The sequence below is a fragment of the Myotis yumanensis genome, unplaced genomic scaffold (assembly GCF_028538775.1).
Source record: "Myotis yumanensis isolate MYYU_CA2020_CCGP unplaced genomic scaffold, mMyoYum1.0.hap1 SCAF_1, whole genome shotgun sequence".
In the NCBI taxonomy this organism is placed as follows: Eukaryota; Metazoa; Chordata; class Mammalia; order Chiroptera; family Vespertilionidae; genus Myotis; species Myotis yumanensis.
Window position 1 is genome coordinate 75,647,229 of NW_027223752.1, and position 26,888 is coordinate 75,674,116.

At 36.1% G+C, this 26,888-nt stretch overlaps 1 protein-coding gene across 1 annotated transcript in view; it reads right to left on the minus strand.

Annotated features, from left to right (window-relative positions):
* The window catches only part of CDIN1 (CDAN1 interacting nuclease 1), a 212,667-nt gene that overhangs the window by 70,549 nt on the left and 115,230 nt on the right, over window positions 1-26,888 (minus strand). The window contains exons 9-10 of the mRNA XM_070405288.1: window positions 25,664-25,729; window positions 24,974-25,079 (exon numbers count right to left, since the gene is read on the minus strand). Of these exons, the coding sequence (XP_070261389.1) occupies window positions 24,974-25,079; window positions 25,664-25,729 (172 nt within the window). The remainder of the gene's footprint in view (window positions 1-24,973; window positions 25,080-25,663; window positions 25,730-26,888) is intronic.

Here is a 26,888-nt window from a genome sequence, read left to right on the forward strand (position 1 = left end):
AGCCCTTCCCAACCCGGCTTGAATGGAAGAGAGAAAGGAGCAGACAACCAAAGCCCAGAGTATAGCCGAATGGAGAGGATGGCCTGACAGAACTGACTTGGTGGACACAGGCAGTCAATCTGAAAGGACCCGAAAGCGAGGCAGCCAGGGAAATAAACACCTTGCTGGAGCTTCCTTTTTACCCTGTGATCTCGTGCCAGTGCCTCCCACCGACTGAACCCAGCAGGAAGCCAGAGGGCAAAGGACTCTATTGAGGTGGCCCAGTTGGGTCAGATTTCCAGTTCACAGAACAGAAGGGAGTGGGGTAAAGAAAAGGAACACACAGAGGGACTTGGGCCCTTGTTCTTGGAAGTGGGACCCCGTAGCAGGAGAAAAAGACAAAGCAAAAGAGGGCACGCGGTGTGGGAGACCAGTGCTTTCCTGGTTCTGGAAGAGCTCAACATCCCGGCACTGGGCCGGTGGCTGGTCCAGGTGAGTGGGCTGACGGTTCCTTAGCCTTTCAGTCAGGAATGACAATGTTTAGGCAGGTGAGTAGGATGCAGGAGCATAATCAACTCTATATCAAGGAAGCATTTCATAGAAACATGCCTAAGCGGCTTTGGAACAAAGCATGGGGAACGTCAGGTCCCTCAGCATTAAGTGGCTTGGGTGGGGAAGTAGAGGCTGCCGATATGAATAAATATCAAGATACCAGAGGGAATAAAGAAGCACGAGGAAAGCTGCAGTTCTGGAGAAGAAGGGAAGCCAAGGAAAGTTAAAAATGTAATAAGGAACCACCTTCACCTAACTAGGGGAGAGAATAAGCGAAAACACGGAGAAATGGCAGTCGCTTAACCCAGTCATGCGAGGAAGGCCTCTCTCTTCTCAGAGAAGCATGAAGCAAGGTCTTGGGATGAGAAGAAATATCGTCATGAATGATATAAGAATAGTTTAGGGGTAAACGAGCAAAATTTTTCTCTTAAAAAAGTTAAATAGACAAATGAGCAGGGGTGCTGCAACATGTGCCTTCTTCGTAAAACCGAAGTTTTAACAACTAAATTCTGTGACCGTCTGGTCCCTTTTCCCCCGAAGATTTCCCTCAAAGCCTTACCATTTTTATTCTGATCAGAAAGTGTGGATTTCTACAGGATTGAACCACATGATTAGCAAGTGTTCATTACTTATAAATGAACAAATATTAGGTGCTGGGAAATTAACATCAACTATAATTAATCTAAAAAAAAAACAATTGTTAAACACAATTGCTAAAAGGTGTGACAAATATATATTGAGATAATATATTGAAAAGTGATATGGTAACAGCTTAACATGGAATCTTAACATGTCTTATCATAGTCTACCAATTAGAAATAATGTACATGATGATGAAAGATGAACTTTAAAATTTAGATGTACTGACAGACTATAGATAGTCTTTTAAATTTTAAAGTTGATCATAGAATATGAATACATATGCACATATGTATGTTTTTGTAATTTTAGTGATTTAAAAAATTAATCTCAAATAAAAATGATTTAAAAGGTTAAAAAGTGTGTTGTAAGTACAAAGATAAGCATATTTAAAATAATTGATATGATAGAATCTTAACATGGAAATTCTTACTTAAAATGTCTTAGTATAGTCTACCAATTAGAAATAATATGTGTATTACTATGCAAAGATCAACGTTAAATTTTAAAAGTACAGTAAAACTCTGCATCTTTGGTAATTTTAGTGATTAATGCTTTAATTAAGAGATGAGGTACATGCAGACATATGCAATAAACTGACATAATTCATCATATTGCGAAGAATAACATGATGAATGCATATGTATATTGTGAATTACACAACGCACATGCAAATCATATACTCATTACCATGCAGAGACATTATTTTTCCTACAGTCAAAATGCAACAAATCTTCAAGTACTACTCAATCTACTGCATGAGATTTAAGAACAAAGTAGTCTGCAGTATCTTTTGTAGAATAATAATTTAAACAAGTTAATGGAAACACAGAGCAGACCTTTCTAGTGGTCACATCTCTGTGGGAGCTAAACTGGAAACAAGTCCCTGCGCTATGCATCTGTTGTTCCATAGTGTCATTTCAAATAGATTTTAGTAAAGTCTTTAAATACACTGAAAATGATTTCTATATATATTTTTTTAATATTGAACACTGAATACACTGGTTATTGACTAGTGGGAAAAAAATAACAACACTGGTTTGGACACAGTTTCTCAATGAAAGAGTAATAACTTACAAACACAGCTCTTCTGAGATTGATTTGTCTCTGAATGAGGTGTCCTCAAAGGAAGACAATTTAAAGAGGAATACAGGCGGTGCTAGGAAGTAGCTGGTAAACACTGATGCCTGCAAGCTGGGTAAGAGCAGACTAGCACCCAAATCCTGACGGGCAGAGCAGGCTGAAGCGAGGCTCTAAGGACAGGCAGGGGTTACTTAAACAGCTACTGATCACACAGCCAGGTTAACCTGAAGCCACTTAGAGACATACTGCTAATTAGACTTTGACCGGAATCAATGGGAAATAAATGAGCTTTTTTTGGTTTTGATATTAAAATTAAAACTGAGTCTGAAATTTAAAGTGCCTCTGAAATTCTTACATCCCCTCCCCAGAAACAGTGTTGTGGAAAAGGAAACAGTGTGTGTGTGTGTGTGTGTGTGAACATGCTGATAGACAGTGCAAAGGCATTGCTTTGGGTCATTTTGAACTTAATGTGGGTACGAGGACTTCTGTGAGTAGGGGGAAGACTACTAGATGTTCCTAACTTCCGGGTGAGATTCAATCTGCACACTGGAGCCAGACAGAGAAGGCCTCTGACACCTCTTCTATACTTCAACGCCTTAGAATTCTCACTCTTAAATCAAAGCTAAAGAAAAATATTTATAAGAGCCAATATTGTGTGAATCAAGTAGAATAGCTTCAGGGATGGCTTTTTCTCATCTGGGATAAGAAGATAATACCTTTATTAATATATTAACTTTATGAAATTTTATAATATTTTAAAGATTTCTTTAAAATGAAAAGTCTATTTTACTAATCACATCTACTTCCCAGAAAGGTCTTTAAGGCTCTATAGAGTACATTGCATTATCTTGTTGCTGACAGTTCTTGAAACCACGCTTGAATGCTTTCTTTATCCTTTGGTGAACAATTGAAAGATCATATGCTAAAAGGCTGTGCTTTCTCTTCTTTTTGCCCTGTAATTAAGGCATTTTAATACATTTCCTCATGGTTGTTAGAAGAGCAAACTATTAAGATTCATAGATTCAGATAATTTTGACTCCTATGATTATATAAACACATATGATATGAATTTTTCCTAATCATGGATATGAAAAAAAATAACAACAAAACTCCTTCAAGTAGATGATTACTCTCTGGAAGGTTAAATTGAAACGGGGTTTCTTACGTTGCCTTAATATATGTAAATTATCTATAAAAATAGAAAAATACAATAATTTAGTTAACTATTCTTTACTACCAATAGGGTAAATAATAAATTCATATTAAGAAAACATTTTCTCCAAGTCAAGGTATATTTTAAGAATTTGAAATCTTCAGATGTTTTTGTTTACAGATAAAAATACTGAATAAAAGTCTAAAGATAGCCAAGTAAACAGACCTTTAAATCATAGAAGAATTAAGATTTTAACTTAAAATACACAAATATTTTTTCTTTAAAGTATACATCTAAAATCTAGTTTAATATTTCTCAAATTGGGAAACTATGTTTGCAACTCAAGAAAATGCTCTTGTGAACAATGACAAAACCCCCCAAAGCTTAAAATATAAGAAAAATGCTTTAAAATTCATAAAATATAAGACTAAAATTATTCATTTACAATCTTTAAAAACAACAACAAAAAAGATTCACACTGCCACTGAGGATACGATATACTTTTTAGAGCACAAAGAAATATGCTAATAGGTTTCTGTCATATTTTGAGTAAATATGCACATTCTCTTAGCCCTTTTCTATATTAGAAGATACCAGTTTGCTACTGAGTTAAAATATTGTAAACAAATTTTATGTCAGTCAATTAAATGATTTTTGGGGGGATAAACTTGGGATATTTAAAAACATTTTTATAACATACCTTAGAATTTAAAAATTAAGATTGGCAGCAAGAAAATGTTAGAAAATGTAAGATGTTATAATTTTATACTAAAAAACCGTACTTTAGACAGATTAATATAACCATCTCCCTTATTTTTAGTTTTTTATTAGAAAAAATTTTAATGCATAAATAGTGGAGAATTCCCCCACAAAACATTCATCTTGCCAATTCTATATTCCCCCTTTTAAGTTTCCCTCTCTCAACTTAAGTATTTATTTTGCTGACACATTTTAAAAGAAACCCCAACCCCAAGTCACTGCATGTCTACATATTCTCAAATGTATCCCTTTAAAAATAGGACGTTTTCTTAAACAACCAGGATGGCCCTGTCATGCCTAACAAAAGTGACAGTGATCTCCTGGTGTTAAGAATTCACAGCAATCCATATTCAACTTTTGATGACTGCCTCAAAAATTTATTTTTTCTAGACTATTTAATGGAGTCAAGGGTTCAACAAGGTCAACTGCATTTGGTTATGACGTCTCTTAAGTTTCTCTTTCCTAGGACAGCTCCTCCTTTTCCCTTTTATTTGTGTGCCTTTGCCTTGTTGAAGAAACTGCTCTGACTTCTTTTAATTTGAACCTGGGGTCCCTGTTGAAGAAAGTGCGATACCTGGCTACAAACCAAACCTGTCAAAATGTTCAAATTTATTTTTTAGCGATAGAGGGAGGGGCAAAGGGGAAAACCCTGAAACATTTCTGCCTATTTAATGATCTGAATAACTTCCAAGAAGCCCTTAAACAATTCTACCCTTTATACTAAAGTATCTAAAACTGTTATCATCATTCATAAAATTTGTATTTTATAATATTACTTTGATATATTGGCAGTCTGTAAACTAGCTTTTATTTTAATAGTGTTAATATATTAATGTAGACTAGTGTTAATATATTAATGACATCAAATAACAAATAGATGTTTAGCAATTCCAAATTCATGAATATTTTTCTTAGAATGTATAAAGAAATAATTTATTTTATAGTCAATTTGGGACAGAAATACACGCTGGCATACCTCTTAACTTTTGTTTTCATCCTTTTAAAAAAAAGGATAATTGAACCAAACAGACAGGTTTTCATTAAATTTAATTTGTGTGAAGCTTAAATATTAAGTTTAGTTACTAGGATAGTAAACCAGTTGATGGCTCTGTCTTTTAAAATCTCATGTTTAACTTTTTAAGGAGAGATGTATAGATAATTTAGAGGATTATAAAATGCTGATGAAAATTACAAGTGTTAGAATAGAGAAAATGAAACTTTAACATAACTCCATGGTGTTTGTGTTAAATAAAAATGTAAATTATCATATATAAGAGTGGCCTGCTCTTTCCCTGCAACAGCTTTAGCTAATAAAAGTTCAAAAAGATCAGTGATGTACAGTTTTTGAAAATCCAAAATATGAATGACTTTAAATGGAACCATATGAAGTGAATGACAGTAAAGTGATCGTAGATGAAATTACCGAACTCAAATGAAATAAATTCAAAATGAAAAGTATGAAGGGCAATTAAGTACCTATTTTGACAATTCGAAGTGGTCAAGTTTTTAAAAGTATGACACAGGAACCTTAACCTATCTATATATGAGTGATAAATGAGGCATTTTGTGTCATTACATTCTCATAAATCACTTTCTTTAACTGCTGACGGCTTTTATCAGATCTAACCTTTTCAAGCTTCTATTAGAGTGCTAACATTTTCAACTTTGACACATGTGCAGTTTACAAATTCTGCAGCTGATTAACTCTGGACAGAAGCTCACTGGCATCATTGTGTTCAAGTTGGGTGAAAGCCTTAGGGTCTCAAAAACTCAGACACTTATATTACAGTACAAAAATCTCAATTAAAGTAAGGGGTTGGGCTAAACAATTGTTTTCTGTTGGGAAACAAACATGAATAAGACTTCATTTTCCATGAAACAGGTGACTTAGGAAATACTAAGAAATAAAAAAGAAGAAAAAGAAAGGAAATCCCTAGATATTAAGGGTTAACTTCTAATCTAGTAACTTTTTTTTTGCTTTAAAACTATTTCTTTTGGCAATCAAGAAATATTTTTCAAAAAAATAACTGCCAAGCTTCAGTTTAGATGCAATCAAAACAGAAAGAACCCAAGATGAATACATTCATGGGGTGAGGAACATGACCCCAAATAAAACATAATTTAAGTGGGACTGTAAAAATGATGAAACTATTTTAATGTGAATTTTATGGATAGATATTGAATCAAAGTGTAATATATAACTTAACTCTCCTATAAATCCCAACATTCTAAGTTAAAAGTTGTTTTGGGTAATTCAACCAATCAATTCAGTTGAAAAAAAAAAAATAAGAACTTCTTTTTTTCCTCCTACTTTTAAAACAGTTGTATTGAAATTATGAAAACAAAGCATGCAAAAAGTAATTCAATTTCTGTTGAACTTACTAATTATCACAGAATGTCTTTTATACATAAATTAGAATATGCTACTTACTACCACATGAAAAATGAAATATTTATCACAAGATGAAACTTTAAAAATATCAAATATATGCCTATTAATAATGTAGAAATAAATAAGGCAAATATTTGTAAGTTGAAATCTTCTTTTACATTGCAGACAACAGGAAATCAAGACTTTACAATATTTTTAATTTAATGGTCCTCATTTCTTAGTAGAAGAGTCAAATGCAACAGTTGAACTTGATAGTTCCAAGGGTTTTGATGATTAACACAAAATTGTACAGGTAGATATCACATATATTTATATAAAATGCACATATAAGGCTCATATGGGTAGCTCAGTTAGTTAGAGTGTCTTCCCCATACGCCAAGGTTGAGGGATCAATCCTCGGTCAGGGCACATACAAGAATTAACCAATGAATGCTTAAATAAGTGGAAAGACAAAATTGATGTCTTTTTCTCTCTCTCTCTCCTTCTCGCTCTCTAAAATCAATCAATAAATTAAAAAAAATAAAATGCACATATATAAATACATTTAAGAAGATGTGAGTTTGTGAAGACAAAGTTATCAAAGAAACTTATTTAGAAAAGAGTAGAAAAGATAATTGACACAGACCTTGAAATAATGCTAAAGTTTATAAAAACACTGTCTTTGGTAATAATAGCAAGACTGAACAAATCTTGATACTAGCTGTTTGACCACCAGAAGCCTGTGACTTCAAATAGCATTAGTTTTGATAAGAATGACTGGCCATCAAACCTATATAATAAAACCTGAAGAGACGGACTAACTGCACTAAAGTAAAAATGTTTACAGGAGAACCTTCTGCAACAGATTGCCCCTTGTTGATAAATGGCAAATCTTAGAAAAATAGTGGGGGAAGGACAACTTTTTCTAGCATCACAACCCACATAGTCTCATAGTGCCACCATCTTCTAAGGCCTACCTAAGACAAATTAAAAACTTCTTTATTTCACTAATAATGTCACTCATCACAGGAGCTGGGCAGCTACACTTTGACAATTCAGATGTAAATCCTGGGTTGTCTGTGAGTATTCACGACAAAGGCATATTTATCATTTAAAACAAAAGGACATGACTTCTGGGTGTTCATATCAAAGCCCAGTGATGGATGAGGCCATGCTAAGCAAAAGACAGACTAGAAAGAACACAGATGTTTCCTACTTGGATTAAGAAAAGACTCTTCCCTCCCCTAAAACTTCTTCAATATGGTTATTTCAAACAGTTTTAAATGTGTAATTTTAAATAGATATCTAAAAGTTTAAAAATCCCAACTATAGTTGTTTCAATATAATAAATATCAGGGTTTTTTTTTTCAACTTCCAATTATAGAAGCAGAATTCTTGAAACCATGAAAAGGCCAGACTACCAGAGAGTAACAGTTTCCCAGATGTAGCCCATAAAAGGAGTTCCACAACTGGTGTTATCCTTCTCAATTATTATTTTTCTATCAAAAAAATGCAGAGAAAGAAAGTCTATCATCCCACATTTTTACAAACAGCAAAAGTGTGAGCTGCAATCAATGTTAGGAACTATAAGTCGAGTGAGGTTTAAGACATTTTTACCATATTTGTTTCTATCACTATGTCCTTGATTTTCATTCCAAACACTTCAATTTGAAAGGCAAGTAAAAATAGTTGTTGTCCATATTTTAAGGTTTCTTTAAAAGCTTAAACACACAATTAAGTATGGTGTTTTTAGCCTTCATCACTATTTTGGATGAGAGAGACCAAATTAAGAGTTGCATTGAAAAGACTAAGATATTTACAGCTGGAGCTACTGATAGCACTTCCTCCCATGCAACTGATAAAGAGCCACCATGGGACTGGCTAATAGAAATCCAATTTACAAGGCCTTGCTCATTTGAGTGCCTTCATGATGCACTGGCAACTCTTCAGACCCACAAACAAATGCCTAATCTTCCAGGGCAGAGCTACTTTAATGCTGGTTACTGGGAAGTCATCATTGCAAGGTCACCTTGAAGAAGCACAGAGGGTGGGGTGGGGAAAGCCTACTATGTAACCCATCTGTTTCCTGCCAATTTTCCCTGCTGCTTTTTAATCCCAGTGAGGAGCACTTGTTGTCAGTAAGCTTCTTTATAAAAAAATATATTTTTATTAATTTCAGAGAGGAAGGGAGAGGGAGAGAGACATAGATACATCAAGGATGAGAGAGAACCATTGATCAGCTGCCTCCTGCATGCCTCACACTGGGGATCGAGCCCACAACCAAGACATGTGCCCTCACAACCAAGGCATGTGCCCTGACAGGAATTGAACCGTGATCTCCTGGTTCATAGGTCAATGCTCAACCACTGAGCTGGCTGGCCGGGCTGTTGATAAGCTTTTAATAGTCAGAGCGGTATATAACAAAAACAACAAAACACAATATGAAGCCATACAGGAGGAAGGAACTACTTATGCATTAAGAGAATACTTGGATAGTATTGTGTCACCAGGTGAAATGCTAGGCTGGCAGCTGATATGCAAATTTCCCCTTTTGGTAGGATCACCTTCCTCTCAATGTGATGGGTACATCAAAATTACCAAGATCTCTCTTCGTATCCACATCTTTTTTTTAAAAAAATATATTTTATTGATTTTTTACAGAGAGGAAGGGAGAGGGATAGAGAGTTAGAAACATTGATGAGAGAGAAACATCGATCAGCTGCCTCCTGCACACTCCCAACTGGGGATGTGCCCACAACCAAGGTACATGCCCTTGACCGGAATCAAACCCGGGACCCTTGAGTCCACAGGCCGATGCTCTATCCACTGAGCCAAATGGGTTAGGGCAATGTATCCACCTCTTTTATGCGGCTTGTATAGAAAATCTGTACCACATTCAGTGTGCCGCTGGTGTTAGACCAGCAAGGACATTCCATGTACAACCTCGAGTTGCACCTGTATGCTCACCAGGGTTTACTTCTCACTCGCTATAGTAACTGTTACATGTCCTACTTAAAATGGGTGTGTCATCCCCTTTAAAGTATATGTCTGCTTCTCACAGAGGGAATGAAAAGCTGAGTATTTCAGAGAGCTCAACACTCAATATATTAAGAGGTATTTATAGAATAACAAAAATCTTTCACCTTTTGGCCCTTTTATGAAAAATTTACTGGGTGCCTAATATATTTAATATTCAGTAGCATGTGAGAATAATTTTTATGCAACTCCGATATTTAGAAAGATAGATAACTCAATTATTAGATCATCTATCAAAATATTCAGATGTATAAGAGGCTACTAAAAAGATGGATGGCTGAGAAAGTCCACTGATTCTCTAGCCGTCATATTCATGCATTTGGCCAGACAACATTTTTCGCTGCCTTCACAAGCAAGCTTCATTACCCATCACTCCACTGAAAAGAGTTTATTATGAGGCTGCCATCTTGGCAAGACTATTATTTAGATGATAAATGCTGAGGGGGAAAAAGTGTGTCTACTTTTTTTTTTTTTTTTTTTTAGAAAAAAAAAAGATGAGCTTTTCTGACAGATAAAACAAACAGCATCTACATTTCTAATTAACTTAAATTTGGCAGATACAAATATAGGTCAGTTAAACCTATGATGTTATCTTCTGTCTGAATTTTACCCTTAATTTGTGAAATGTAAATGAACTAATTAGAGGAAAAACAGCATGATAAGTGACAAAATGCTTCAGCTGGGTCTTTGCTTCCTGACATTTATGATCAACTATAATAAATTATTGCCTTTTAAAATAATTGATAGAATATATACTTTTTCTCACCACAATGAAAGAAATGTTTACCAAGAATTTATAAAAGAAGACCAGGAACTTAGCAGAACAATAGGACTTTGTGTGTACTTTCTGAGGAAAAGATGTGTATAAAATGCCATAATGTTAGAAACAACTGGGGGAATTTAGAGGAAAAAAGTGTGGAGACATGAAGTCACTGGTAAACCCAATGAAAACATCATCAGGACTTTAACCTTTTCCCTGTCATTTCAAACAGACTTGCTGTGGTTTTAAGCAATTAGTGATGTGTGTGTGTGTGTGTGGGGGGGGGGGGGGGGGGGGTTTACAAAATCACCTGGAGAATGAGAAAAGAATTTGGCCACTTGACTTTCAGCAGGAAAACCTGTTATTGTTAAGTAAAACTAATCCATGTAATAGTTAAGTGAAGAGAGGTTTGCAACGGTTCCTATGTAGATAAAGACGGCATTGAGAAGCACATCTGTATTGTCAGATACGGGTGTCAGTTAAAAATTACATAAACCCTGAATGGCGAGGCCTGTGGGGTGGCCACGCGGTGGCACAGTGGAATGTGTGTGACCGGGCCTCAGGCAGGCAGAGCAGGATCAGGCCTGCCAGTTCTCAGCACATAATCCTGGAGGCCTGATGGAATGAGGAACACCAGGAAACTGGAGTGTGGCCTTGTGGTAACCTGGACAGGAGTTGAGAGGGCATTGTCTGTGCTGAGGCTTGGTTTCCAGGGACAGGACATTTGACAAGGTGGAGGATACAGAAAGAGAAACAATTCAAACAGAAGTGTATGATATCCGGGTTCTACGGGAAAGTTCAGAGAGTATGGAAAATAGGTGAACAGTGAAAGATTAGGTACTTCAAAATTTCAGCCCTAATTTTAAGTATGCCACTACAATACTTACCTTGGAGAAAAGTATCTTAATTTAGCCGACAGTTATCACATTTGAAAACAATGTGACTGAAATACTTGAATATTCCTTTTTCCAATATTATGACAAATACATAAATGTTTTTAAATTTTACAAAGTGCAGTCTAGGTGTCTGGAAAATATTATTACATTTATTTTATATTTACTAGTTGTGGAGACAGCAAGAACATTTTTCTGAAGAGCTGCTCCTGATGAATAAATATTTGGCTTATTACTTTTATATTTTAGAAACTCATTAATGGCAAACATTTTTCTTTCCATGCCCACATCACCATGGTATCGCATTAAGAAATAAAACGGGCAACTAGTTAAAGCTCCACTTCACAGTATGTAAACCTAACAATATATTTATACATGACAGAAAATTCTCTTGACAGCTCTCTGGCCTCCACCTTACTCTTCAACCTTTTAACACATGATATACCTCTGAGGCAACTATTTCAAAAGCTATCAAAGATTTACCTTCATGTACACTAACTTTGCACTTTAGAGGTAATCTTCAAACACCTGAACTCCAAAAATTGCTTTCCATCACAAAGCTAAAGACTGGAAAACAGCAGAGACCTCCTCGTTTGTTTAGTTTTTCTCTTTCAAGCATTAACAATCACCATTCATATTTATCACTTTGAAAAATGAATTCAATTTCTTTAATTAGAAGCCTTAATAGTTCCAAGTAGGGTTTTCAGCAATCATTTATGTCCATTTAAAAATTTAAATATTTCTATACTGAAGGCAGTGTTTCATGTTCGAGTGTGTTTATCTGTGAAGGAGGAGAAAGGCAAAGAGAGCAAATGCACTGAGTGTCAGGTAACCTGCCCAAACCTGAGTCTCTCCGTGCTGCAGGAAGGTCAGATCCTCTCGGCATTGTACTGGTGTGTCAAAATATGTCAACAAACCATCACACCGCAGGAAGAAGAATGACCTTTCCCTTCTGTACATTTGGGCTGCTGATGGAGCTCTGGACGTGGGGTATGCATGAATGGTTTTCAAAGCTGCTTGACAAATGCAACTCCCAAGGTTTCTTTCAAGTGTGATTGCTAAAAGCCCTGAGTCCCTACATTTGGGTACAACTTTATAAACCCATGTAACTCAGGATGAACACTGATGTTAGGTTATCTATCAATACTCCAAATAATCAGACTCAAGGCAACTAGACTAAAATCCTATCTAATGAAGAGCTAATATGCTCATTAGACCGGACAGCGGAACGACCTTCTGGGACGACCTTCCAGAATGACCAGTGGGCAGGGGGTGGGGCCGCGGGGCTGTGAGGCAGTCGGGGCTGCGAGGGCCGAGCCCCTTGCACGAATTTCGTGCATCGGGCCTCTAGTTACTTTATAAATGCTTAAATGTGAGAGATGAAGGTTGAGAGTCAGTAAGTTTAGAAATAATTTTATTCATTGTAAGAGTAATACTTATTGTTAATCGATTCTTTAAACGTCATTATAGCTGTCATAGAGTAGTTGTCTTCTTTCTCTCCCTGCCCATAAAATAGGCATTCTCTACTCTCCCCTTCTGTGAAAACTTGCTCCATTTATTTCTCCTGAGGACAAGCCCTACATCAATCTATCTCTGATCCACCAGTTGGACTCCTACCACACAACCCAGTAGCCTTTGGACATCTTTAAATATTGCATCTAAAGTTATCACTAACCTAGATTATTTTTTTTTACTTTCAATTCTTTAATAACATCATTTTCTCCCCATCATCAATATCAAAACCTCGAAGTTATCTTTGTTCTATACCCCCAATCCCCAGAACAATGACACTGAGTTGCTTGCCAAATTCTGTAAATCCTGTCTTTATCATCTTTGTAGATCTATATAGTCTCCTCCTTCCATTTCACTGCCGTCATCATTGGGGAATTAATGGATTATTTTAATGGATGACTGTATAAGCAACGGTGTTCCTATCCCCAACTTTTTGTTTCTGTACACTCTAAGCAATGCTACCAGAATATCCATCCTATAATTAGCTCCTGATTATGCCACTCTTCTACTTAAAACTCTCTCAGGCTTTCCAGCTGTGTGATTTCAACCTGAACGCTTAACTCCTCTATGCCTCAACTTTCTCACATGGAATGGGGATAAAATACTAGTATCTACCTCACAGGACTAATATACAGATTAAAGAGGATAACACATGTACTTAAGCCAGTGCATTGAACATAGTTGGTGCTCAGTGTTATGTATGTACAAAATTTGTTTCCTATGAAATTGAATTAAATTCCTTGAAGGCAAAGTTAAATTATGCTCATCATTGTATGCTCTGAAATACATAATATGCTGCTTCTACCTAGAAGTAAAAAAATATGTACTGAATTCAGTCATCTATCTGTGTGACCACGGATGGACCACTTTGCTAGAACGTGTTGAATCAGGGATATGTAGAGGTAAAAATACTAATTTCACATTAAAACAATGAAAGACAATGGGGCTGATGAAATATGGTGACCTAATGATGGGTTCAATATAGTTTTGCAGCTGTTATAGAGTTCTATGCACACAGCCAATGACTTCATTTTCACTTTCATAGTCAATATAGAGTGCTCTAAAATTATCATAGCTGAAGCTATCAAGGATGACTGTGATAGCCTCATATTTATGTAAGTTGATAAGTCTTATGAATTAAAAAATCCCCTTTACTAAATAAAGAAATTTCACATGAATTTTTAATTTATAATCACTTGGAATGAGCTATTAGGGATGCTATAGGACTAAATTTAAAATGGGGCATTGATGATGGTTAGCAAAGCTGCCAGTGACAAAAAGAAGAGAATGAAAAAAAGGAATATATAAGGAAAAGCGGGAAGAGGTTAACTTTTCTGGTACAATTGTTGTGAGAAAATAAGGGTGAATAAGACACAAGAAACATCTCAGTGTTAGTGATTAAAGTTGAAAGGAAGTAAGACATGAGAATGGAATTCACCCATTCATATAGAGTAGACTAAGAATGTAAAGGAAAGAGCAAGAAAAACACAAAAGAATATACGTGTTACGTGTTAATGGAAAAATGAAATCCACAGAACTTTAGTTTTTAAAGAAATAGGGTCAATTACAACTTAGGAATTTTGTTTATTTGTTTGTTTACATTTTTATTGATTTCAGAGAGGAAAGGAGAGGGAGAGAAACATCAATGATGAGAGAGAATCATTGATTGGCTGCATTCTGCTCGCCCCCTACTGGGGATCAAGCCTGCAACCCGGGCATGTGCCCTGACCAGGATTCAAACCGTAATCTCCTGGTTCACAGATCGACGCTCTACCACTGAGCCACGCCAGCTGCGCAAATTAGGAATTTTGGATGTTGACCATTGCTATTCTGTATCCACTAGAGGCCCCGTGCACGGATTGGTGCAACAGTGGGGTCCCTTGGCCTGGCCTGCGGGGATCAGGCAGAAAGCGGCAGTCCAACATCCCCTGAGGAGTCCCGGATTGCAAGAGGGTGCAGGCCAGGCCGAGGGACCCCACTGGTGAACGAATCTGTGCACCGGGCCTCTAGTATGCATATAAGTTCTTTGGTTAATCTCTTCCCGCCGTCCCCCTTTCCTCCCTCTCCCCTGAGATTCATCAATCTGTTCCATGTTTTCATGCCTGTGTGTTGAGTGTCTGCCCCCTGGTGGTCAGTGTGCATCATAACTACCGGTCAAACAGTCGAATGGTCGCTTAGGCTTTATATATATATAGATACAGATTTCTGTTTTATGAGAAGAGTATAGAGCATACAGATTGTATTCGTGGCTTATTTTCCATGCTCCCCATGTGTGAGAAGAGAATGAGAAAGGGCAAACTAGGGCAATGCAGCCTCATCACCTATAAGTCTCCTATCCCAGGAGATTTTTTAAAATGTCTAATAGCAGAAGAAACTAAAAAATGGGAAATGTGTCTCACATGTAGAGAAAGAGAAAATGGAGAGAAAAGGCATAACTGCTGTTAACAGGGCTCTATTTCACCGAAGACTGCCAGATTATCTTAGTCCGAAGGGCAGCAGAAGATGACCAAAGAAAGCTGCTTTCTAGCAACCATAGGCTGCTAAGGCCAATCTTTATATACCAAAAGCCTTCTCTTTTGTTGGGCAAAAAGTAGTGAGTGAAAATCCTGTTCCACTTCTTAGGAGTCTGGGAGAAAGAGAGATGGCATATATAGATGCCTGTTTGAGAGAGAGAGACCAAAAGAAAGTAGGTTTGCACAGTACTCTCATAGATTATTCATAGTTAATGTTTAAGAAAATTTGCTTGGAGTGACAATAAAATCTATAAATTAAATAGCATAAATAAAATTATAAGGTTAATGTTGAACAAGACAAACTGGTTTACAATGTGTTAAATTATGTGTTAAAAACCACAATTGAGAGACATCTATTTGGGGACAAGGACTGGATTTATCCTCCTATTGGAAATAACATAAAAACAAACAAACAAAATAGATGACAATAGACATCATGCAGTGAGGGACAGTGGTATCCCTGTGATGAGAAACAAAAGAGGGAGCCCTTTGATTGGCACCCGGAGAGGGTTTTCAGGCTGCAAGATGGGGAGGAGGGACCTAGGTGAAGCCCAGAGTTCTCTTTCTGATTGAGGAGATACCTCTGGCAGAATGGAAGACTAGGCAGTTAGAGTTTGCCAGAAAACAAATCTCAATAACTTTAAAAGAATTCAAATTTGTTTCTGATCTCAATGAAATTAAATGAGAAACTAATTATAGAAAGATGTGAAAATTTTCTACATATTTAGGAACAAAGTAGCATACTGCTTAATAGCCTATGAGTCAAATAAGAAATGCAAAGAAAAATTAAAAAATGTTTGGAACCAAGTAAAGATAAAAATACAACATATTGTATTTTGTGAAATACAGTACTTCAAAGCAAATTTACAGCACTAAACTGCCTATATTGGAAAAAGGAATGTTTTCAAAACAATAACCTCAGCTTTCCACCTTAGGAAACTAGAAAAAGAAGAGCAAAAAAAGAAAGAAAAAGTGAAATTCAAGAAAAGAAAAAATACAGATAAGAGTATAAATCAATACAAGAGAAAAAAAGAAAATCAATAGAAAAAAACAAATAAAACTAAAAATTGGTTCTTTCAGAAGAACAATAAAACTGATAACCTCTAGGCCAGTGGTTCTCAACCTTCTGGCCCTTTAAATATAGTTCCTCATGTTGTGACCCAACCATAAAATTACTTTCGTTGCTACTTCATAACTGTAATGTTGCTACTGTTATGAATTGTAATATAAATATCTGATATGCAGGATGGTCTTAGGTGACCCCTGTGAAAGGGTCGTTCGACCACCAAAGGGGTCGCGACCCACAGGTTGAGAACCACTGCTCTAGGCAGACTGATCTTGAAAAGAAGGCAAAATTATCAATATCAGGAATAAGAAGGGTGACATCACTACAGATGCTACAGATATTAAAAGCATAAAAAAATATTTTTAACCAGTTAACTGCCATGATATTTTGAATTTAATTAAAAAAGGTCCATTGCTTGCATCTATAGACAATTATGGTGTACAAAAAATGGTTAACAAGCCTATAACAATACATTCCACAACTTAGATGAAATGAACTCTTTGGAAGATGCAAAGTTCACTCAAGGAAAAAAAACAAACAAACCTGAATTCCATCTTTTTAAAAATTTTTATTGTTGATAGTATTACAGATATCACCCATTTTCCCCCTTTTTACCCCCTCCTCCCAAGGCCTATCCCCCCCAAAGTCTTCACTACATTATTGCCCGTGTCCATGAGCTATGCATGTAAGTATATAGGTTCTTTGGTTTATCTCTTCTCGTCCCCCCAACCCCATATCAAGGTATGTCAGTCTGACTATTAAGAAGTAAAAATAAATCACAGACCATTATCACTCATGCATATAGATGCAAAAATTCTTAACAAATTTTTAACAAATCAGATCCAATGAAATATACAAAGGATATTGCTTCCTAACCAAGTGGGATTTATCCTAGGAATGCAAGGTTGGTATTCAAGAATCAATCACACTGTAATTCACCATATTAACTGATTTATTAAAAAAAATACCCATATGATCACCTTAATAGATGCATAAAAAGCATTTGGCAAAATCCAACATCCATTTTTTGATAAAAACTCTCAGCAAACTAGGAACAAAAGGAATTTTCCTAAATGTGATAAAGGGCTGCTACAAAAGCCTATAGTTAGTATTATTCTTAATGGTGAAAGATTGAATGCCTTTTTCCCCAAGATCAGAAGCAAGGTAACAATGTAAGCTCTCACCACTATTAATCTCATATAGGAGATTCTAACCAGTGCAATTAAAAAAAAAAAAAAAAGCACTCACATTGAAAAGAAAGGAGTAAAACTGTCTTTATTCACAAATGACATAGGATATAGAAAATCCTATGGCATCTACCAAAACATTAAAGTATTAGTCAATGAATTTTATGCAGTTGCAGGATGCAAGATCAATATACGAAATCAACTATATTCTTCTATAGCAGTGGTTCTCAACCCTCCTAATGCCGCGACCCTTTAATACAGTTCCTCATGTTGTGGTGACCCCCCAATTTCATTGTTACAAATTGAACATAATTAAAGCATAGTGATTAATCACAAAAACAATATGTAATTATATATGTGTTTTCCGATGGTCTTAGACAACCCCTGTGAAAGGGTCGTTCGACCCCCAAAGGGGTCGCAACCCACAGGTTGAGAACCGCTGCTCTATAGTAACCTGAACAATTGTAATTTAAACAAAAGCTACCACTTCCAATAGAATCAAGAAATATGAAATTCATAGGGATCAATTTGACAGAAAAAATTGAGAGATGTGTACATTGAAAACTATAAGGCATTTCTGAGAAAAATATTAAAAGACCTAAATAAATGGAGAAATGCCATGTTCATGGATCAGAAAATTCAATATGAATTAAGACATCGATTCTTCCCAAATTGATGTATAAATTCAATTGATCCTAATAAGAATCCTAGCAGAATTTTTAAAGAATTTATAAGCATATTCTAAAATTCAGATGGTAATGCAAAGGGCCTATTATAGACACAAATAATGTTAAAAAAAAAAGAAAAAGAAAGTTGGAGAACTTAATACTCTCAGTTTTCGAAATTATGTTATAGTCATCAAGACAATGTAGACTTGATATAGACAAATTTATCAATAGAATAAAAGAGAATTCAGGAAAAGGCCCACACATATTTGGTCAATTGATTTTTGACAGATGTGCAAAGGCGATTTAGTAGTGACAGGATAGTCTTTCCAACAAATGATTCTAGCACAATTGGATATCCATACGCAAGAAAATGAACTTTGATCCATATATCACACCACATATAAAAGTTAACTGAAATGTAAATGTAAAATCATAAATGATTTAGAAGAAAAGGGGGGAAACCTTTTTTATTTCTTTAGCTTTTTAAATCTTTAAGACATTTTAGATATGACATCAAAGGCAAAATCCATAAAGGTAAAATGGACTTCATTAAAATTAAAAACTTCTGATCTGTTAAGACAATGAAAACAGAAGCCACACACTGGGAGACAGAATTTCATATGACTACATATCAGATAAAGGACTTATATCGAGAATATTTTTTAAAACTACCAACATTCAATAATAAGAAAAACACTTTAAAATTGAGCCAAAGATTTGTACAGACACTTCTCCAAAGAGATAAACACATAGAAATAAACATATGAAAAGATTTTCAATATCATTTGTCATTACTGAAATACTAATAAAATCACGTTGAGACACTACTACACAAGTATCAGAAAATCTGAAGTTAAAAAGACTACCCGTATCAAATGATGAAGATGGGGAACACCTGAAGCTCTCATAACTCCTGATGGGAATGTAAAATGGTACAACCATTTTGGAAAACAGTTTAATCTTTTAATAAAAAGGTCAATATGTACTTTTCAGATGTTTCAACCACTTCATTCCTAGGTGTTTGCTCAAGAGAAATAAAACCATACAAAGATTTTCACATGATTGTTTATAGGAGCTTTATAACTAATAGCCAGAACAAAAAACAACACATGTCCATCCATAGGTGAACAGATAAACAAATAATGGCACAGCCACTCAAATGAATATTTTTCAGGAATAAAAAATGAATTACTGATATATTCAACAACATGGATATATATTGAAGTAATCATGCTAAGAAAGCCAAACAGAAGAATACATGCTGTATGACTCCATTTACAGAAAATACTAGAAAATGTAAATTAATCCAACGTGACAGAAAGCAGATGAGTGGTAGCTGCGTGTGCAGGGAGAACTGGAGGAACTGAGAGGGAGGATGATAGAGGGGTGCCAGGGACTTTTGGAGTTGGTAGGTATGAGCACTCTCTCTGTCATGGTGATGCTTTGTGAATTTATTAAATACTAAAGGTCCAGTGCAATAAATTCGTGCACTCAGGGTGGCGGGGGGGGGAGTCCCTCGGCCTGGCCTGCGCCCACTCACAGTCCGGGAGCCCTCGGGGGATGTCCAACTGCCGTGGAGGTGGGAGAGGCTTCTGCCATCGTTACTGCCTCAGTCCTCACTATGAACCCCCCGAAGGTAGTGGCTGGGTCCCTACTGACTAATGCAGTGCCTGGGAAGTGTTTCTGATCTCAACCAGTATCCTTAATAAAGCTATTATCTGTTTCATCAAGACTGTTTAGAAGCTGACAGGCTAGGAATGCTAGGGCTAGCTGGCAAATCAAGGCTAGGTGAAGGAGTTGACTTCAATGCTAGAGCATTACGATCTAAAGTTTTCAAAACAAAAGAAAAACTCCCAAGGTCCAGGCGCCAACACATACCAATTAAATCAGTTTTCCAGGGATAAAGTCCACTTTTTAAAATGCCCTCCCCCCCACCCCACCCCCCGGTGATTTTAATATGTGGTAAAGTTTGCTAGACACTAGGCATTTTAGCATTAATTTTAACCTGTTCTCCATAATTCCAGAAATAATCTCAGAAATGGACTCTATTCTTGGGTTCCTGACGATAACTGTGCTCCTGAGTCATGTCCTATTGGCAGAATCTGTTTTATTAGTCTTCTTCCCTCACTCTTTCTGATGATCATAATGGTTGTGTTTTCACTCTTATAGTGCCCCCCCCCCCCATAATCTTTTGCTTGTTGGTTTGGTTTGGGGTAACATTTCTGAGTCATATGTAACTCATACGATAACTATCATAGTGGGTCAACAGGAAGAGTCGTCCTTTCCACAATTACTTAGCCCCCCGGATTTAGAAAATCATTCAATATGCCCTCCCTACGCACCACATCTTGCATATGCTTGAAGATAGTAATCAAATATCTTTCTGAGAAATTGCAATTCACTGATATTTCTCAACAAACTAGACTGTGGTGATCACTTAGCAATATATACAAATATCAAATCATCATGTATATCTGAAACTAGTATAATGCTGTCAATTACACCTGAACTAAAAAAAATAAAAATAGGCATTTTTCTTACTGTCCTTCGAGTGGCATTCTCAAAGAAAATAGTTTGGCCCTATTGTAGTTTTATGTCACAATGTCTGACATAATCCTTAATGGCTGATTCAAAATGTTATTGTCTGTTATGTATCAGAAAATTCATTCACTCATTCATTCACTCATTCATTCAGTTAATATCTACTGATCACCTATGATGTGCCACGTATTGCGCCAGACTCTGGGTATTTGATGATGAATAAGACATACAGATAAGATGAAACTCTTAAGGATGACAAGTAAACAAGCAATTATAATATTTGATAAATGCTATGAAATTATTAGCAGAAAGGCAGCTTTATATTCTGTACTTAAAATCTCTGACTGCACTGCAAAATTAAAAAAAATTTTTTTGAGGTTAATTAAGCTAGGGGAAATTTCTGAAGTTTTGATTACAAAGGAATGAGGGGCACACTACATATAGCAATTAGAAAGAGCAATATAAAAGGTAAAGCTCTTCTACCGGTAAAGGCTTGTAGTCAAACAAGCAAATTGCAGTTTATATAAGTGTTTCCAACCAGAGTCTATTCATTCACTCAGATAGGGGTAAGTACAGCCAAAGGAGGAGAGAGATGACTGAGGGTGATGCCTTTTGAATTGGGTGGTCAGGGAAGATCCCCCTAAAGGAGGGGAAATATGAGCAGGGACCTGAATGCTGTGAGGAGTTAGTGCTAAGGGGAGATCCCAGTGAGTGAAGAACATTCCAAACAGAAGGATTAGTCAGAGTAAGGGTCTTGAAGTAGAAATAAGCAATGTAGATTCAAGGAAGGCCAAGCTAGCCTGCATGGCCAAAGAAGTATGAGAGAAGGAGAGAATGTGATGTGAGGGAAGTGAGGTAGCTGTGGAGAGAATTGGGCATAGACAAGCAGATCATGCAGGGCTCTCAATGTCACGGTAAAGAGTCTGGATTTTATTGTAAATGTGATGGGAAACCATGAAAGAGTTTTGAGCAGGGAACTGTCACAAACTGATCTATATTTTCTGAGAGTCACTCTGGTTGGGGTAAAAAAACTGACCACAGGCAGGAGTGCAATTGTTGATATACGTAAGGAGACCAGTTTGGAAGTTACAGCAATAGCAATAGTCCAAGAAGTGGTGACAGCCACTGAGGTGACGGCATGGTGATAAATGGCATGCTGGAGATGTGGTGAAGATAGAGCTGAAAGCAACTGCTGATGGATTGGAGATGATACACAGGTTTCAGCTTGAGTATTTGGCAAATTGTGGTGCCATTAGTTGAGCTTGGGGTGGAAGGGAGGAGTGAACAAACAAATCAAGGGCCTCATTTTGAACATGTTAGGTATGAGATACCTAGTACACATCCAAGAAAAGGTACTGAGTGTGCAGTTGGATTGACAAAAAAATAGTACATACGCTGGGGAAATGTTAGGGCTGGGGGTCAAAATTAGGAGATACCAGCATAGAGATGGTCTATAAAGCCAGCGTCTCCAATGAGATCTCCAAGGGAACACCAAGGGGTGAATACAGATGATAGAAAAGGGGAGAGGGGTGAGCACGCAATTCCCGGGCCCTCGGGCCTAGAACTGTGAAGAAGGAGAGCCAGCAAAGGAGCCTGAGGATGCTGCTGGCATGGCAGAAGAAACCCAGAAGAACATCTCCTGGGAGCCAAAAGAAGAAGATGTTTTAATAAAGAGGTAGGTTGTTATCAACTTTATCAAAAGTTGCTGAAAGGCTGAGTGAGAATATCAATTTATATAAAAAGAAAACTCACATAGAAATATGAAACAAAATATTAGGTGATCTGTAGTTATTTGAGGGGAGAAATTGGTTTATACAAGGTTATGATTCTACTAATGTTAACTGAACAGTTTTATTATAAAATCCAATGTTTAATCTAAAAATAATGACAATTAGATAATAGTTTTTATGTCAACAAGAGGCTTAGCACACAAATACAGCAGTTAGGCCAAATGGCAACCAAATTGCCTTGAAAAGCTACCTGCATTGGGAGGGATGATTTATACCAACTCTGAAGAGCTTTAGCAAGGGCTATTTGAGTTGCGTTGAGTCAAAATATGAAGAGTAGGATCTATACTTTCATAATGGGCTAAGTCAAAATGCCCATCACTGGTGAGTTTCTATCAGATTATAACCAAAATTTTATGTCCAGGTAAATGACTCCATGTTCCATTTTAAGTGAAAGCACTACTTGTATTTTTTGGTCTCTCTATAGATATTTGGTAACAGCAAAGACTTCTATGTAGAATACTTCTTCCTTGAATGGTTTGGAACATTCCAAACCGAGATTGGCTTTCCCTTATCACATAACATACCCTAAATGAATTATGTACCCACTTAGCTGTCTAATATAAAAAAAAACCCACAAGTTTATGGAATGTAAATCAATATTGGTGTAAGCCAATCATGATTAGAATATAAAAGTAGCTTATAACAAAGTAATCTAAAATCCAGTCCAAAGGAAACTGTACTAAATCATCTATTGTTCAGATCCTCTCCAGCCATGCCAATAATCCGTAGATCCCTCATACAGGTGAGTAGGTTATTTAATCAGCCTCTAAAATAGGAAGTACTAGGCACCCAAAAAGAGTTGTTTTAGAATAAAGATATGCTTATGGAATTTTTAAGTAAGCTCTACTATGTGGGATTCCTCTTAAAAGACTTGACCAGTACCAAAATGGAGAGATAGTCTCACAGCATAATGATGGAGTTTATTCGTTTTTAAAATCCTTCAGCAACTTAAACTTATACAATTTGATTCTCTTGTCATTGCTTTTCCTATACTATCAAAAATGATGCTTTATTTACTATTTCAAACTCATAATAAAATTGCTAAAAATTGAAAATTCAATTTGCAACATTATTGCTAATTTGAATAATGGCTGAATAAAAGACAGGAAACGCTGAAACAGCAATGATTTCTAAAACATTTTGCACTTTCCTCCTCCATCCCCGTAAAGTAAAGCTCGGATGCTACGCACAATTACACAAGAAAATCAAGAAAGCCATTACATTCAGCATTTTGTCATGATCATTGTTACCATGGCAAAAAGTGGGCTTAGGTTAGCACAGCTGCTACAGGCAGGTCCGCTGGCCTTTTGTAAGGCTGAGTAACAATATAATGCCCAATTCTGTAGTCTGCACTGTTTTCCCCCCAGGATAAGACTATTGTCCATAGATGCTACTATCTCATTCCTTAATGTTCTGGGCCAATGTCATCTTACTCCTGCATTCTTACTCTTTGGCAGTGATTGAGGAACACAGTTCATCTAGGAAGGTTACCCCTGAATCCACCTCCTGTTCTAAGGAGGGTTGGGATGTGTGGTGTGAAAACTGGGGATTTCAATAATAGAAAAGCCAGTCTCAACACTTGTATTGTAAATGAAAATATAGTTGTGCTGGAAATAACACGTTAGCAAGTGGGAGAGGCAAATGCAGGCCTCTGATGACTAGCTGTAGGACACTTATTTTCTCTCTTTGAGTATCAGTTAGCTATCTGTAAAGTGGGAGTAAAAGTGACTTCCTTGTGAGAATTAACTGAGATACTGTGCAGGCCCAGGCACATAGTGGGTACTCAGTAATATGGCATTAATAAGATGGCTGGAATATGGTCTCCTTCAACACCACATTTTTCTTAATCACTGAGATTTCCATGACCTCGGGAATGTTGACTGTGAAGTTGGTAGGTAAAATGTTTTCTATTGCTGGAAGGTAATTTGTTTTGACCTTTTATATAGAGGTGGGCAAAAGTAGGTTAATAATAATAATAAATAACATAATCCTTAATTCATAAATTAAAAATAGTATAAGAATCAACTCTGTTTTGGGTACTCACAATGGTAAACCTACTTTTGCCAACCCCTGTGTTGTTTGTATATTCTATGAGAGCTGAGGATAAAATACTTTTTAACGTTTGGCAGTAGGCACGGATTTCACATCGAGAGGATAAAAGTCAATGTCAATATCATAATGTGAACTACATTTTATTATCCATAGTTTGAGTGACACCAGTATTATCGCTATAAAACGGAAAATAGCATATACTAATTTTGACCTTATGTGAAGATTTTTAGTTTTAAAAAATGAAGCTACATTATGAAAGCAGAGAAGTTTAAATTATCTGAAATGAATACATTAATCAAGTCTCTGTATTTACTAGAAACAAAGGCTACCAGCATTTTTACCAGCTAAACAAAATATTTTTTCTAATGAGATTTCAGCTGAGTATCGTTTATCTTAAGAGAAAAATAATGGGACCTTACCTATTCCAGTAGCTCCAGAACTGGTCATGCAGGTAGGCGTGGTGGCTACATTCATCACCAAATGAGGCTTTGCTTTCAATCCAGTGAATTATGTGCCCTTCTACAGCTAAGGGACAAAGCATTACTAATATGGAGCAAGGGAAAGGGAAAATTGAAAATTCTGAACTCTGCATAGGCCTCTCTATGCTTCACATTAATGAGCGGAGGCTGAACCCTCCCTGTCATCTATGGACATAATTATAAAACAACACATCCTATGTGTTTGTTACAAGGAACATTTATGCTACAATCACATCCCTTTTATTTTCATCATCATCTTCGAAAGTCCTTCTCCTATTCTGAGACTGTGTAAGTTGACAAGGACTATGAAAGCAAACAACAGTGAGCCTGGCTTTTCAATAGAACCGTAATATTTCGAGAAGTGACTTGAAAACAGCAACTAAAATATCTTCAGACATTTATTTCTCAAATATATGTAAAATATTTTAAGGGGTAGGTTTCTTCTGAGCCTATTATTTTCTGCTATTTTAAAATAATCTTTTCCAGCAATTTCACCCATTCAGATATAATATTATAAAGCTAATCTATTCTTGGTAACTTTTGGTAGTATAAGAAAAATTTTTTAATCTATGAAAAAACACACATTCCTTTTCTCTATAAACAAATGCATAACAGAGTTTAAGAACTTACCTACTGGTACTTGTAAAATAAAGTCTGGTGTTTTGTCATAACCCTTTGCACGGAGCTGATCTTCATCTACAGGAAGAACAAATACAATTACTTATTACAGTATTCCATTAATGAGACAGCAACATAATTGCTTTTCTTTCTTAAAAATGTATAGATATTACTAACACAGTTATACATCTCTTTCTTATGCATGCAACACTGTGTCAGAATACATGAAGAACAGAGATAAGAATGCCTCTTTGTCCCTTCTGCATTTTTATGTCTTTAGTATAAACTTTATAATTCAAGTTGTCATATGCTACTTTTTTTATAATTGAAAATATTCAAAATAATGAAATATACTTACTGATTAAAAGAAAAGGTTTCATTACCATGAGTATCACTAATGTTATCAGCCAATATTGACAATTTACGGTAAGGTACAGTGGCCTTTACAATTATAAAACAAATACTTTTATTAAAGCAATTAAGAAAGTCTAGTTCCTATTAGTGAAGCTATTCCTACACATAAGAACACTAGAGAGGGACAAGGACAATGAGATCACCACAGAGAATTAATCATCCTTCTTAAATCCTTTGGTATGCTATTGTTTCTGGCATTTACCAGTGTTTTATAACCAACAATATGTAATTCTGAAGGAAAAGCAAACAGGATTTGAGATTTTTTTCTAGGTCTGTTTGATTTCTTGATCCTGTATAAATGTCAATGATCCATTCAGAAGGAAAAAAAAGATGAGAAAATAGAGAGCTTTATAAAGTTTTAAAAAACTAGCTAGGTTCTTGGTTAAAATTTTTTGTTTCCCTCTGATTTTTTCTAAATGCTGTCCTTGACATCTAATGACATTACAGCGTGATTTCTGAAATGAGGAGTTCTCCATTAGATTTTGGAGTGACCTGGTCATTCAATTCCAGACATGGCTTTCTGTCTTCACCCAACCTCAACTAATGGCCCGGCCAAGTAACAAGGAAGGCTGTGTGGTCTCTTAACACCTACTGGGCTGTTGACATTGTCAGGCATCCCATTCGCCTTCCTGCATCACCTTTGATTAAAATTAATGGCCCATTCCCAGGGTTGGGTAGCTTATTTCCAATCCATTTGTCAGCCCAAGACACTGGTTTCATGGCCAATGTTCAGAAACTCAGTTTGAGAACAGTCTTGTGTACATCTTGAAAGGTCAGCGTTTTAGATGTAAAGAACCTTTTAATGACAAGACATATTTAAACT